Source organism: Manis javanica, chromosome X, assembly GCF_040802235.1.
Source record: "Manis javanica isolate MJ-LG chromosome X, MJ_LKY, whole genome shotgun sequence".
Taxonomy (NCBI): Eukaryota; Metazoa; Chordata; class Mammalia; order Pholidota; family Manidae; genus Manis; species Manis javanica.
Genome location: NC_133174.1, coordinates 59,142,826 through 59,158,535, shown reverse-complemented (window position 1 = coordinate 59,158,535; position 15,710 = coordinate 59,142,826). Strand labels below are relative to the sequence as shown.

General features: G+C 38.4%; 1 protein-coding gene across 3 annotated transcripts in view; it reads right to left on the bottom strand.

The window, feature by feature from the left end:
* Window positions 1–1,393: 1,393 nt before the first annotated feature.
* Window positions 1,394–15,710, bottom strand: part of OGT (O-linked N-acetylglucosamine (GlcNAc) transferase) — a 46,502-nt gene continuing 32,185 nt past the window's right edge. For 2 of the 3 annotated variants that reach the window (XM_017659551.3, XM_017659553.3), the window contains exons 19-22: window positions 14,819–14,971; window positions 6,835–7,087; window positions 6,476–6,599; window positions 1,394–3,648 (exon numbers count right to left, since the gene is read on the bottom strand). In XM_017659551.3, coding sequence (XP_017515040.1) covers window positions 3,474–3,648; window positions 6,476–6,599; window positions 6,835–7,087; window positions 14,819–14,971 — 705 coding nt within the window. In that variant the 3' untranslated portion in view covers window positions 1,394–3,473. Of the gene's footprint in view, window positions 3,649–6,475; window positions 6,600–6,834; window positions 7,088–14,280; window positions 14,321–14,818; window positions 14,972–15,710 lie in introns of those variants that run through there. The other variant, XM_017659554.3, reaches the window with a different exon arrangement.

The window sequence follows — 15,710 nt, the reverse complement described above, 5'->3', positions numbered from 1 at the left end:
TGGGCAGGCAGCACAGGGGTAACCTAAACCCCTAGGTAAAAGCAAGGCAGCAATCCAACAGCACAGTACTGAACTATGACATTTGCTTCCATAACCCTCCAAACCCTGGAGATAAAGAGGGGTTGGTTACTTGAAGCTTTTTGGCACCCGCTCCAATCACACCAAGAAAAACATAAGCCGGGGAAGCAGATGCTTTTGGATTGTGCCTGTTTCTCTAAGAGACGTCCGTACATTTTACAACTTAAGCACTGGGCCGATAGAATACAAATAAAATGCTCTTGCATTTAAACATATTAACAACCGAGTTTATTTCATGCTAGGCCACTGTTCAAGGGTTTTACGGAGATTTAGTCCTTACATTTTAAAACATAGGCAATGTTAGCATTCTCTTTTTACAGCAATCACACAGCTAGAAAGTGGCAGAGCCGGTATGCAAACTCTAGCAGCACTAGTTCCAAAACCTCAACTTTTATTAATGCACCAAACTGCCTACATATATAAAGGTACTAAGTTGATAGGGAATTGGATAAAAGAGGCTTATCATTAGTAACCCAATCTCTACAACAAACTTCAAGTTTACCTCTACAAGCCTCTTACACAAAAATGGGAGTTACAGATAGCTGTGTGCCTTAGAGGTTTGGGCAAAGAACCTGAATGTCAGCTGTTAGGATTAAGTGGTATGTACCTCAGGTAAAGAGGGAGTCAGAATTGGAATGAATTCCTAAATTGCAAAAGTTTATTCAAGGTACAGAAGCAAGTCCTTTAAACTGAAGGCAGGAGGAGCTGAAGTAGGCTTGAAATAAAGGATGTAGATTCCTAACAAATAGAGGAGGGTGGGGGTTTATAAGTAGGCCACAGGACACTATAATCCCCCATCATCTTTTAGGAAACAAACACTAACCCACATTAGAGCTGTGAAGGTCACAACCCACAGAAGTTGGGAGGTAAATTACCTGAAATGTTACTGAAAAACATTTTCTCATTTAATCTGAGAACACAGGCAGGCTAATAAACAGCCCATCCTCACTGAGGCATTGATACCCTCCCTTCCTCACACCTGTGTTTGAGTTCAACCACAGTACAGAGCAGGAATGGTCTATTTGAAGAATGACTTACAAGGGTAAAGCAAGCCAGAGGTCAAACAAAAAACAGGAATAAGCATGAATGGGTGTGCTGGGAGGTGCAGGCTTTGCTGCCTTAATGGATCATACACCAATCCCAGCCCTACACCACACATGGCTCAGAAAACAAAATAATTCTTAGTACATAGCTGCACTAGGGAAATCTGGTCCTGTTGTTCTTCGGAGCTGTTCAAATTTAAGTTTCACCATGGGATGACCCCATTATTCTGTGCAACACTCAATTTAACAGAACATAAAATACATGAGCCATATTAGGGGCAAATCATTCATTTATTGTTTAAAGATCACAAGACAACATCTGAATTTATGTAGCACAATTTAAATGTTTTACTTTTGATAAAGCAGAGTATAATAGAAAAAACAATCGGTTTCCAGTAATATCTATATCTCTACTCATAAGTAAGTCTTCCACAGACATGTTACCTGGAAACAAAAGCCTATTACAATAAGCAAAGCTTCAATGAGAGCGGCTACTTTTCGTGCCAGGAAAAAGTTCATCCCTATAGGAGGAATGATGTGCTATGTAAAATGGCTGTAAGGTCACAGCCTTGAGGGCATTGGAAGTATATTATCCTATTCCACATTAAGTAGTTTGGTGAATTTCACACATCAGTTTTTCTGCAACTATGCTGGCAACCTCTGATATTTCAATCATGTAAAAAATAAATTAAGAAATCGCTAAACTGATGTTTCTTGATTTACACTGTTAAAAGGTACACAGTTCATTAACATGTAATTCTGGCAAGAATTACATTTGAGACTCCTTGCACAGATTTTGGTTAACAGTAATTACCTTTCAGAAATTCAAGTTCTTATTGATCAATAATTTGTCAGCTAGGATACATTCAGGCATCAGCTGCAGCTACAAAATAGGTGCACTGCCTCAGCACTTTGGAAAGACATAATCTAGAACACTACTAGCAGACAAAAATTACCTGTTACTGATAGCATAAGTGCAGTACAGCAACACAAAACATATATTCATATGTCAGCTTGTTTAAGCCTCAAGTCCTCGATACTTTATTAAAATTCAGTAATTTTATTCCTATGGTTTTTAATACCAAGAACTCAAGCTCCAGGAGGGCTACAGTCTAATTTGTAGTCCAAACCGAACAGCAGTACAGTTCACTACTACTGAGGCTGAATCCATACAGACTTCAAGACCAAGTCCAGAAGACAGTTATTTATATAATACCTAGAAGGTCTGGAAAAGAATTACTCATATACACAGCTGGTCCTTCAGAGCTTCTTACCTATGTTTTTTGATGCAAGTTATTCATGTATTGGAGATAATTGTGACTTACTGATCTATATTTGAATACTTATACTTACCTGGGATCTCATTTCTGCTGAAAGAAATAGGAAGAACAGGACTCACTTAAAAAACAAACTTTAGAGAGGAAGGTAAAAATCTTATTATACACTATCACTTTTGGAAGCAGCATAAAGAGGCAGTCAAAGGTAAAACACTGGTGAAATAGTTGAAAACTAGGCCAAAAAAATCTCTATTATCATCATCAATGACAGTACCAAAACTGTGCCCTTCATAATTATTAACTCCTCCTAACAATTTTCATTTGGCACCAGATGATGTGTTTAAGAGAAACACTTTGGGGTGTTCAGAATCAGACTTGGTTTTGTTAGTCCAGTTACAGGAGAAATTAAGTAGGGGGAGGGGAAGAAAAGGAAATGGACCCTAAAAATGTTGAGTCATCATCTAAACAAAGCACTGATAGCTCCAAACATTAGGTCAAACACTAAAATGACTGATATAGGCTCAAGTGGTTTATAAAACCTATAAAAAAGACTACACCAGCAAAGTCCCCATTCATCTGAAGAGTTCAGAAACTAAAACAAAGAGCAACATTTTAGCTTAAAACCTCATCTTAAGAGAATCATACACACTTCACAAGAATAAAAATACCTGAAACCAAACATGTTTAAGAGCTCCACGACCCAAAATATAAAGAAAAAAATTAATTCAGAAGACTCAGTCAGTCCATGGAATCACAGAACGGCTGAATAATCTGTATCTCCCTTCCACACTAACCATCCCATGGAAGACCAAGGGAGATCAGACCTTCCAGACCTATAGGCCACCTGGTTGCTGCAAAATTCTATGGAGATTCCTTGTGGAACTGCACTTTCCCATCTGCTGTCTCTCTCCCTATCATGCAGGAAGCAAGTCTGGCTGTGCTATCTATTATCATTATTTGTCACCCATCTGCAACATGATACTGTACAGATAAGTAAAAGTATGTTATCTAGTTTCCTTTCCCCAGAAGGTCGAGGCTCAGGTATAGGGGTAATTCTCCTCTGCAGAATCTTTATTCAGGCTGACTCCGTGGCTTCGACAGGCTTAATCATGTGATCAGGTTTGTTGCCAGCTGCATAATGCTCCCACATCTGCAGATAGAGCCGCTCTAGCTCCATTGTGTACTGTTTGGTGTTGAACAGAGGACTAGATACTCTCTGCTTCCAGACTTTGCCACGAATTTTCTTCAAACTGGGTAATAAAAAAAAGAGTCAAGTTTACAAATCAGTGCAGAAACTCGGAACTAGCCCCTTTGAATACCTAGTCACCTTTGTGGTAAAATGTAAGACCAAACTTCACACTATTCTCTCTTCTGAATGGCCCCCTTATCTCAATGCTGGAAAATGAAAGGGTCATAGCTAACACTTAAAATCGAGTTCACCTCTATGTCCTCTGAAAAAATTTAGTTCTTTCCTAAGCAATTATATGCAAGAGATACCATGTTTTCTCCATTTCATCTCACTTCTACATTTAAAATAAAAACATAATTGGCAATGATACATGTCTACTCCTATGTATTACTGGTTAGAATGTCAACCTCTTATGCCTTTGGTAAACAATTTAGCAATGTGTGTATGAAGAACTTTAAATGTTCATAATCCTCTGACCTATCACTAACACTTAAATCTACTTAAAAGAAATAATCAGAGAGGCAGACACACCTGGCCATGCAAAGATTTTCACTGTAGCATCGTTTACAATAGCTAAGACACAACTGAGACATTTTGACGTAAATTTCAGACATCAGTACTCTTCTCCCTAAATACTTCAGAATGGACATTATTAACTAGAGTTTTAACATAAGATGAAGTATTCAGTTTATGACTATTCTGATGAAATAGGAAAACAAGGAGAAAAGAAATGCAGTATGTCTACCACAATTTTCCATTTGCACATTAACTGAGTTGTTTATTTAGATTTAAAGTGTTCCTAATACAACCAAGACTGTGGTTCTGCTCCAAAACATGAAAAAAAGCAATAAATTCTTTTGGGAACAGAGGGGGTAAGAATTCTCTATCCCCTTTCTGAACATATCATTTGTCATGAGATTTTTCTTATATGGAGAGAATTATTACTTTAGACTGAGAGGCTACAACATTCCTGTGCATTTTTTAAAGCAATCAGTAAAAAAGTCCTTTTCATGTTTGTTGTTGACAGGATTAATAAAATGGCTATGTATTATCTCTTGGCCTCAATCCAACCATGACCCTACTAATGCTACCTTCCAAACAAAACCATGCCTGTGCTCTGTATGTCAGTAAGAGAATGGTTAAACTGTGCTATATCTATACAATACTACTCAGCAATAAAAAGGAATGAACTACTGATAAAAATCAACATCATGAATGAATCTCAAAACATGCTGGGTGGAAGAAGCCTTTAGAGTACATCTGCCTGGCTCCATTTGTGTAAGTCTAGAAAAGCAAAACTAAAATTATGGTAAGAAAAAAAATTCAGAACAGTGGTTGTCTCTGAGGGTTGGTGAGGAGGGCCAGCTGAGAAGGGGCATTAAGAAACTTTCTGGAGTGATGGTACTGTTCTCTATCTTGTTAGGGGTTTGGATTATGAAGGTCTTTCTCAGAACTCACTTAAGATTTGTGTATTCCACTGGATATAAATTGTCTCAAAACAAAAAAATTAAAATTAAACTCTAATTAATAATGTCCATTCTGAAGTATTTAGGGAGAATACTGATGTCTGAAATTTGTCAAAATGTCTCAACTGAGATGGACTGCTAGATGGAGAGAGGACTAAATAGACAAATAAGTACTTGATAAAGCAAGTAAAATGTTAGTGGTAGAACCTAGGCAGTAGGACAGAAGTGTTTATTGTAAAACTGAAATTTTCCTTAACAAAACGTTGAGAAAAAGTATTGCATGAATCAACTAAGTTCCAAAAAGTAAAAAAATATATATTTACTGTAGTTATCTCTGGGATGATGGATATTAACCATAATTTTTTTAAATGCAAGGGCTCAAAACTTTCACTCACTTTCCTTACTGTATATGATGTCAGTAGAGAAAATACAGAATTATCTGTTGCATACCAAATACCAAGAACTGTTTTACATGGGACACCTTTTCTTAATCCTCACAACATCTCTGCAAGGTAGTACTACCATTCATCTCTGCTTTACAGACAGAAAAACCAAGGCACACAGAGACTGACTTGCCCTAAGTCACAAAGCTTGTAAGTGGGAGAGTCTGGATTCAAACTCAGGCAGTCTGACTCAAAGAGGGTGCTTCTTTAAGCTTCTGCTGTAATATGCTACCTCCCAGAGAAACATAAAGGAAAAAAATCACCCATAGCACCCCCCAAAAAAACTCATTTACGAGAGAAACACTGTTTCATTGTATGGATAAAGTATTGTGCATGTACCTAAGCATCACCCTTTGGATTTCCAGGCATTTGGGGGCATTAAGTTATGATTTTCTTTTATTATGCTATAGTGAATATGTGACATTATTAGGGTCAAAGGTCTGGCTTTAAGGCTCTTAAAACTTTTAAAGGTTGTACCCAACTTACTCACCAATGTATGAAATGGCCAGCACCTTAATGCTCCCTTACCACTGATATCATATAAAAAATATTGTTTTATATGCAAATAATGGGTATACCTCCATGTTATTTTAATTTATAGTTTTACTACACAGGTTGAAATTTTTTCTTGTTAACCATTTCTACTTCAATGAGTTGTCTGGTCATTTCCTTGTTTACCTTCCTATTAAGGGATTTAAAATCTAAATATTCTTTAGTCTTTATATAGCCAGGCTATTAAGAAACAGATTGACTTAACTTTTACCCAGCCATTTACTCTTACATAATAAAACCTATTTATTGATCACTTCATTTATAAAGTCTAAAAGCTCTTCTCCCATCCAGAGATCATACAATGAATTCACCTACTTTGTATTACCCTTATTTAATTATTTCACTTTATAACACCTATATTCTAAATTTTCCTCATTTTCTTCACTTTACCATATAATTTGTTTATGGAAAGAAAGGGTTTACTTACTATTCTAGATCAGTTCCCAGTTTCACAGCTATGTCTTCATATTCTTGTCTATTTTTAGCAATAAGCTCAAGACAACCTAAACAGGTGAGCTGGGAAGCTGCAACTCGAGAAGCAAGAGTCTCTCCTGTAATAGAACAAATGCACATCTGAGAACGCAAACAGCAGTGTTATTAACGTTAAGTATCCACAAAATGCAGATGAAAAGAATGGAGCCGCATGCTCAGACTTGGACAAGTCTCATTTTTTATCATCTTGCCTGAAATGTTACTTCTAGTATACATGATTTTACCTGAAGTACCTCCCACAAAGGAGATATTAGAAAGAACAAGGAAGATTCTGATGATTTATCAGCAACTCACCTGGCATAGTCACCATGGGTGTCCCTGCCCAGAGGACATCCATCCCTGTGGTGTGCCCATTACAGAGTGGAGTGTCCAGACAAACATCAGCCAGCTGGCCTCTCCTGACATGTTCCTCCTTAGGAGCAACAGGTGAAAAAATGATACGGTTCTGGGGAAGGCCCATGTTTTGTGCATACTGCTGAATATTGGGTTCTCCTACTGCTGGGAAACGCAACAGCCACAGCACGCTATTGGGAACACGCTTCAGAATCTAAAGTAGAGAAAATAAAAATAATTAACAGCAGCTCTGCCTTTCTCAAGAAGAGCTCCCACAGATCTCTAATAATTCTACCATACTCTATCCTTTCCACCCAGATAGCAGCCTACTGATAACTTGAGTCATTCCTTTGCAAGGATGAATTAGATCAACCAAATTACAGGTTTCAGTTCTGATCAGCTATCCCCAAAGAGAGCTCAAAGAAAGAAGTGACTGATGAGAAACAACACACAGCTTGAGTTGCTAACTGGCAAAATCTGAGGCGGCTATATCCTATGGCAACTTGATACTAACAGTGGTTTTTGTTGATTAGATAGGAATTTTCCATTTTCAAAATTTAAATCTTCCACAATGACACAACAAACAAAAGTTATCTCACCCTTAGCCCTAACTTTATTTGCCTAATCTAGATCAGGTGTTAGCAGACTTTTTCTGAAAAGGAGCAGAGAGCAATTATTTTTGGCTTCTGGCCACATGCACTCTGTTGGTAATTGCTCATTTCTTCCCCTGTCACTGGAAAGCTGTCATAAACAATATGCAAAACAAATAGGTGTGGCTATGCCAATAATATTTTATTTAAGAAAACAGGCAGTGGGGCTGGATGTGGCCCACAGGCCAGTTTGCCAACCCAATTTAGACCTACATCTATTCAATGTACCACACAAGTTCACCATCCCATTTCTGAAAGCCACGAGAACAGACAGAATTCAGAATACTTCAGATCTTTAAAAAGCAGTACAGTGCATATACAGTACACAACACTCTCAGCTGCACCTCCCTGTATACAAACACATGCATATCTCTGCATCAAGGTACAGAAATATGAGGATTGGATTAAAGATGGCGGCATGAGAGGAGAGACAGAGGCTTCCTCCTAAAACTGGATACAATTAGAAAATTTAATTGGCGCAACTAATCCTGAGAGAGCAACAGGAAAGAGGATGGTGTCAGACTGCACACACCTGGAGAAAAGAGCAGGCCTCAGAAAATGGGATAACCTACCAGAGCTGTGGCTCCACGGGACCCAAGCCCCACCCCCCACCCCAGCTCACCGGCTGGAGGAAGAGAAACGGAGCAGGGAGGGAATGGATGGCTTGGGACTGCTGAATACCTAGCTCCGGAGATCTGTGCTGAGAGCCAAACCTACATTTCATGGTGCTTTCGTGAGACTTGCATGACTACCGGGTTGGAAAGTTAATACAGGCAGAGTTCCTGGGGAGACTGGGATTCCGGCCACTTGTGGAAAACAAGGATCCATACCCGGCTGCTCGGGGACAAAAACTTACACCTGTGTGCCCGGCCCACTGACTCAGGCAGTGGAGACAGCCTGCACAGCAGCTGGGAGGCGGGGAAGAGGCCTTTCCTCTCCGCAGGCACCAGTACCACTCCCCTGCAACCCCCAACACTGCTCCAGGGGCTGAGCACCTCCAGATAGAGCTTCTGGACACTAGAGGGTGCCATATACAAACATGAAACAACAAATGAACCTTGTTCAGAGAAAAAATATTAATACAACTCCCGAGAAAGATTTAAGTGATACGGACCTCGTGACTCTTCCTGAAAGGGAGTTCAAAATAAAAATCATCAACATTCCAATGGAGGTACGGAAAGACATCCAAGAACTCAGGAATGAATTCAGGTCGGAGATCCAGTCGTTGAAGAGCATAATGGAGGGTATTAAAAGCAGGTTGGATACGATGGAGGAGACAATAAATGAAACAGAAACTAGAGAAGAGGAATACAAAGAAGCTGAGGCACAGAGAGAAAAAAGGATCTCTAAGAATGAAAGAATATTGAGAACTGTGTAACCAATCCAAGCAGAACAATATTCGCATTATAAGGATACCAGAAGAAAAGAGAGAGAAAGGGACAGAAAGTGTCTTTGAGGAGGTAGTTGCTGAAAACTCCCCAATCTGTGGAAGGACATAGGCTCTCAGGCCATGGAGATCCACAGATCTCCCAACACAAGGGACCCAAGGAAGACAACACAAAGACACATAGTATTTAAAATGGGAAAGATCAAGGATGAGGACAGACTGCTAAAAGCAGCAAGAGAGAGAAATAAGATCACATACAAAGGAAAGCCCATCAGGCTAACATTGGACTTCTCAGCAGAAACCTTGCAGGCCAGAAGGGAGTGGCATGATGTATTTAATGCCATGAAGCAGAAGGGCCTGGAACCAAGATTACTTTATCCGGCAAGATTATCATTTAAGTTTGAAGGAGGAATTAAACAATTTCCAGATAAGCAAAAGCTGAGAGAATTTACCTCCCACAAACCATCTCTACAGTCTATTTTGGAGAAACTGCTATAGATGGAAGTGCTCCTAAGGTTGAAGAGCTGTCACCAGAGGTAATAAAACCACAGTGAAGAAAGTAGAACAGCTAATTACTAAGCAAATGCCAAATTTAATTAACTATCCTCAAAGTCAATCAAGGGATAGACAAAAACTAAGAATTTGATACCTAATATATAAAGAATGGAGGAGGAAGAAAAAGGAGGAGAAATAGTAAAGAACCTTTAGACTGTGTTTGTAACAGCATTCTAAGTGAGTTAAGTTAGACTCAGACAGTAAGGAAAGTAACCTGGAACCTTTGGTAACCACAAATCTAAACTTGAAATGGCAATAAGTACATACCTATCGATAATCACCCTAAATGTAAATGGACTGAATGCACCAATCAACAGACATAGTCACCGAATGGATAAAAAAACAAGACCCGTCTATATGCTGCTTACAAGAGACTCACCTTAAACCCAAAGACGTACACAGACTAGAAGTCAAGGGATGGAAAAAGATATTTCATGCAAACAATAGGGAGAAAAAGCAGGTGTTGCAGTACTACTATCAGACAAAAGAGACTCAAAACAAAGAAAGTAACAAGAGATAAAGATGGACATTACATAATGATAGAGGGCTCAGTCCAACCAGATATATATATGCACCCAACACAGGAGCACCAGCATATGTGAAACAAATACCAACAGAACTAAAGGAGGAAATAGAATGCAATACATTCATTTTAGGAGACTTCAACACAACATTCACTCCAAAGGACAGATCCACCAGACAGAAAATAAGTAAGGACACAGAGGCACTGAACAACACACTAGAACAGATGGACCTAATAGACATCTACAGAACTCTACACAAAAAGCAACAGGATAAACATTCTTCTCAAGTGCACATGGAACATTCTCCAGAATAGAACACATACTAGGCCACAAAAAGAGCCTCAGTAAATTCAAAAACACTGAAGTTCTACCAACCAACTTTTCAGACCACAAAGGTATAAAACTAGAAATAAATTGTACAAAGAAAGCAAATAGGCTCACAAACACATGGAGGCTTAACAACATGCTCCTAAATAATCAATGGATCAATGACCAAATTAAAATGGAGATTCAGCAATATATGGAAATAAATGACAACAACAACACAAAGCCCCAACTTCTATGGGATGCAGCAAAAGCAGTCTTAAGAGGAAAGTATATAGCAATCCAGGCATATTTAAAGAAGGAAGAACAAACCGAAATGAATAGTCTTAACATCACAATTACCAAAATTGGAAAAAGAAGAACAAATGATGCCTAAAGTTAGCAGAAGGAGGGACATAATAAAGACCAGGGAAGAAATAAAATTGAGAAGAATTAAACAATAGAAAAAAAATTAATGAAACCAAGAGCTGGTTCTTTGAGAAAATAAACAAAATAGATAAGCCTCTAGCCAGACTTATTAAGAGAAAAAGAGAATCAACACACATCCACAGAATCAGAAACAAGAAAGGAAATATCACAACGGACCCAACAGAAATACAAAGAGTTATTAGAGACTACTATGAAAACCTATATGCTAAGAAGCTGGAAAACCTAGAAGAAATGGACAGCTTCCTAGAAAAATACAACCTTCTAAGACTGATTAAGGAAGAAACACAAAATCTAAACAAACCAATTACCAGAAAAGAAATTGAAGCGGTAATCAAAAAACTACCCAAGAAGAAAACCCCGGGGCCAGATGGATTTACCTTGGAATTTTATCGGACATACAGAGAAGATGCAATTCCCATTCTCCTTAAAGTTTTCCAAAAATAGAAGAGGAGGGATTACTCCTAAACTCATTCTATGAAGCCAACATCACCCTATTACCAAAACCTGGCAAAGACCCCACCAAAAAAGAAAATTACAGACCAATATCCCTGATGAATGTAGATGCAAAAATACTCAACAAAATATTAGCAAACCGAATTCAAACATACATCAAAAGGACCATACACCATGACCAAGTGGGATTCATCCCAGGGATTCAAGGATGGTACAACATTCGAAAATCCATCAACTTCATCCACCACATCAACAAAAAGAAGGACAAAAACCACATGATCATTTCCATAGATGCTGAAAAAGCATTTGACAAAATTCAACATCCATTTATGAAAAAAACTCTCAACAAAATGGGTATGGAGGGCAGGTACCTCAACATAATAAAGGCCATATATGATAAACCCAGAGCCAACATCATACTAACCTGTGAAGAGCTGAAAGCTTTTCCTCTGAGATCGGGAACAAGACAGGGCTGCCCAATCTCCCCACTGTTATTCAACATAGTACTGGAGGTTCTAGCCACGGCAATTAGACAAAACAAAGAAATACAAGGAATCCAAATTGGTAAAGAAGTCAAACTGTCACTATTTGCAGATGATATGATACTGTACATAAAAAAACCCTAAAGACTCCACTGCAAAACTACTAGAACTGACATCGGAATACAGCAAAGTTGTAGGATACAAAATTAACACACAGAAATCTGTGGCTTTCCTATATACTATCAATGACCTAATATAAGGAGAAATCAGGAAAACAATTCCATTCACAATTACATCAAAAAGAATAAAATACTTAGGAATAAACCTTACCAAGGAAGTGAAAGACCTATACCTTGAAAACTATAAGACACTCCTAAGAGAAATTAAAGAGGACACTAACAAATGGAAACTCATCCCATGCTCTTGGCTAGGAAGAATTAATATTGTCAAAAATGGACATCCTGCCCAAAGCAATATACAGATTTGATGCAATCCCTATCAAATTACCAACAACATTCTTCAACGAACTAGAACAAATAGTTCAAAAATTCATATGGAAACACCAAAGACCCCACATAGCCAAAGTAATCCTGAGAAGTAAAAATAAAGTGGAGGGGCTCTCGCTCCCCAACTTCAAGCTCTACTACAAAGTCACAGTAATCAAGACAGTTTGGTACTGGCACAAGAACAGAGCCACAGAAAGTGGAACAGAATAGAGACCCCAGATATTAACCCAAACATTTATGGTCAATTAATATATGATAAAGGAGCCATGGACATACAATGGGGAAATGACAGTCTCTTCAACAGATGGTGCTGCCAAAACTGGACAGCTACATGTAAGGGAATGAAACTGGATCACTGTCTAACCCCATACACAAAAGTAAATTCGAAATGGATCAAAGACCTGAATGTAAGTCATGAAACCATAAAACTCTTGGAAAAAACATAGGCAAAAATCTCTTCAACATAAACATGAGCGACTTCTTCATGAACATATCCCCCCAGGCTAGGGAAACAGAAGCAAATATGAACAGGTGGGACTATATCAAGCTGAAAAGCTTCTGTACAGCAAAGGACACCATCAACAGAACAAAAAGGTATCATACAGTATGGGAGAGTATATTCATAAATGATAGATCTGATAAAGGGTTGACATCCAAAATATATAAAGAGCTCACGCACCTCAACAAACAAAAAGCAAATCATCCAATTAAAAATTGGGCAGAGGAACTGAAGAGACAGTTATCCAAAGAAGAAATTCAGATGGCCAACAGACACATGAAAAGATGCTCCACATTGCTAGTTATCAGAGAAATGCAAATTAAAACCACAACGAGATATCGCCTCACACCAGTAAGGATTGCCACCATCCAAAAGACAAACCACAAATGTTGGTGAGGTTGCGGAGAAAGGGGAACCCTCCTACACTGCTGGTGGGAATACAAATTAGTTCAATCATTGTGGAAAGCAGTATGGAGGTTCCTCAAAAAGCTCAAAATAGAAATACCATTTGACCTAGGAATTCCACTTCTAGGAATTAACCCTATGAATGCAGCAGCCCAGTTTGAAAAAGACAGATGCACCCCTATGTTTATCACAGCACTATTTACAACAGCCAAGAAATGGAAGCAACCTAAGTGTCCATCAATAGATGAATGGATAAAGAAGATGTGGTACATATACACAATGGAATATTACTCAGCCATAAGAAAAAAACATCCTACCATTTGCAGCAACATGGATGGAGCTAGAGGGTACTATGCTCAGTGAAATAAGCCAGGCGGAGAAAGACAAGTACCAAATGATTTCACTCATATGTGGAATATAAGAACCAAGAAAAACTGAAGGAACGAAACAGCAGCAGAATCACAGAACCCAAGAATGGACTAATGGTTACCAAAGGGAAAGGGACTGGGCACAAGGGATGGGAAAGGAGGGATAAGGGCAGGGAAAAAGAAAGGGGGCCTTACAATTAGCATGTATAATGTGTGGGGCGGGTGCATAGTGAGGGATGTGCAATACAGAGAAGACAAGTAGTGAGTCTATAGCATTTACTATGCTGATGGATAGTGACTGTAATGGGGTTTGTGAGGGGAGACTTGGTGAAGGGGGGAGTCTAGTAACCATAATGTTCTTCATGTAATTGTAGATTAATGATAATAAAATGAATATAAAAAATCATTCAACAGTCCTAAAAATAAACTTTTTTCATATTGAAAAAAAAAAGATACAGAAATATTCATAATAAGTGGGATAAATAAAAGACGACCAACAGCCTAACCTCTGTTTCAGGTAGTTTTGCTGGCAAATAAATAAATCTGCCACCAGCTTATGAAAAAGCTTTTGGTTTGCAGACTTTATGAACATTGGAAAGTGAAGATTAAGGGACAGTTAACTTGTCCTCATCTGTTTCCTCTTTCCACCCTCCCCTTCAGAAAGACAAAAACTAACCAACCAAACACAAAAACCCAGACATCAGGGGGAACAAAACCAACCAAGAATTATCTCCATTTTTATTCCAGGGTATAAGGGCCAGTTACAGATAGCAAAGTTTGAACATTCAGATGCCATACTTATACAAACTGGTCTCATGAACTGACCATGAGGTAATGGCCCAGATCGATTCCTCCTTGGTTGCAACTGTAAAATAGTACAAGAATGTTAAACATGGGTGGATGTACATGACAGCTTTTGCTCTCAGTTTAGACCATGGGTTGGCAAACTACAGCCTGTGAGGTAAATATGGCACGTTGCCTCTTTTTGTAAATAAAATTTTATTGGAACACACCTTTTTTCATTCATTTACATAATGTCTGTGGCATTTTCCTGCTATAGGGGCAAAGTTGAGTACATGTTAACAGAGAATATGGAGTACAAAACCAAAAATATTTACTATCTGGCTCTTTAGAAGAAAAAGTTTGCTGATCCCCAGTTTTGAATAAATTTATAAGGTTCATAATGTGATATTTAGACACTGGTAGGAGAAATCAAAAATGGCTGAAACTCTACAACTCTTTTGCAGATCAGAAATGAGTACACAGCTCCTGAATGGGGGTGGGACGCAGCTTAGCAAGATATGACCTGTATACAGAATCTTTACTAGTCTCTATAGACATTATTGAATCTACGCATACTCACATTTGCCCACATCTGCAAAGTAGAAGGGTCAATTTTGTATAACTGATTAAAGTTACAGTACACGATGGCATCTTCTGGTAATCCGTACTGAGAACGTGTGGTTACAATAATGGTACGGGGAACCTCCTCTCCAGTGGCAGCCTTATTGTTGATCTAGAACAAGAATGATTACATTTAAAGTGAACTTAGTCTTTTTTTAAATCAATAAAGTTATATTTAAGGTGCAAAAGTCCTATCAAGACATACAAAGTTAAAAACAAGGGGAAAAAGCAAACAGCATTATCTTAAATTTGGGGGAACTGTGCTATGGAACTTCTCACTTAAGCCAAAAAGTTCTCTTCAAAACTCCATTTGTTCAACAGCAAGCTTTTGTTCACTCTTTTCTTCATGAATGCAATGTCCTCTTCTAAGTCATACCCACCCTTCAAGGCTGATCTCTAAGACCATCTCTCCTCACGCTGATCATCACTATTTCCAAGCACCTATGTACACAATTATAGTCATACCTTGCAATTCCCACATACCTGAATACTGTCTCACATTGCTATTTAACTGTTTTGGGTGTGTATGGACATTTCATACATGTGGGCACTGTGTTTTCACTCAAACTCTTTGTCCCTGTGTTTCAAGAACTGTACTTTTTTTTCCCTTAAGTTAAGCATGTCTGCCTTATTGTTTTAAATGCCAGGTAACCAGAGTGGGGAAGAAAAACACATCACTGTCTTTTTAGCCCAATACACATTCTGAGTGACTACTTTATCTGAATAGGAGCTGGCCTGAGAGCAGAGTTCATTTTGAGCACCTTTGGCATAAACTGCTAAAACCACTAAAAGTTTTAACTCCTAAGAGGTCAGAAATCCTTATCTTACAATCTCTTGACAGAGCTACATAT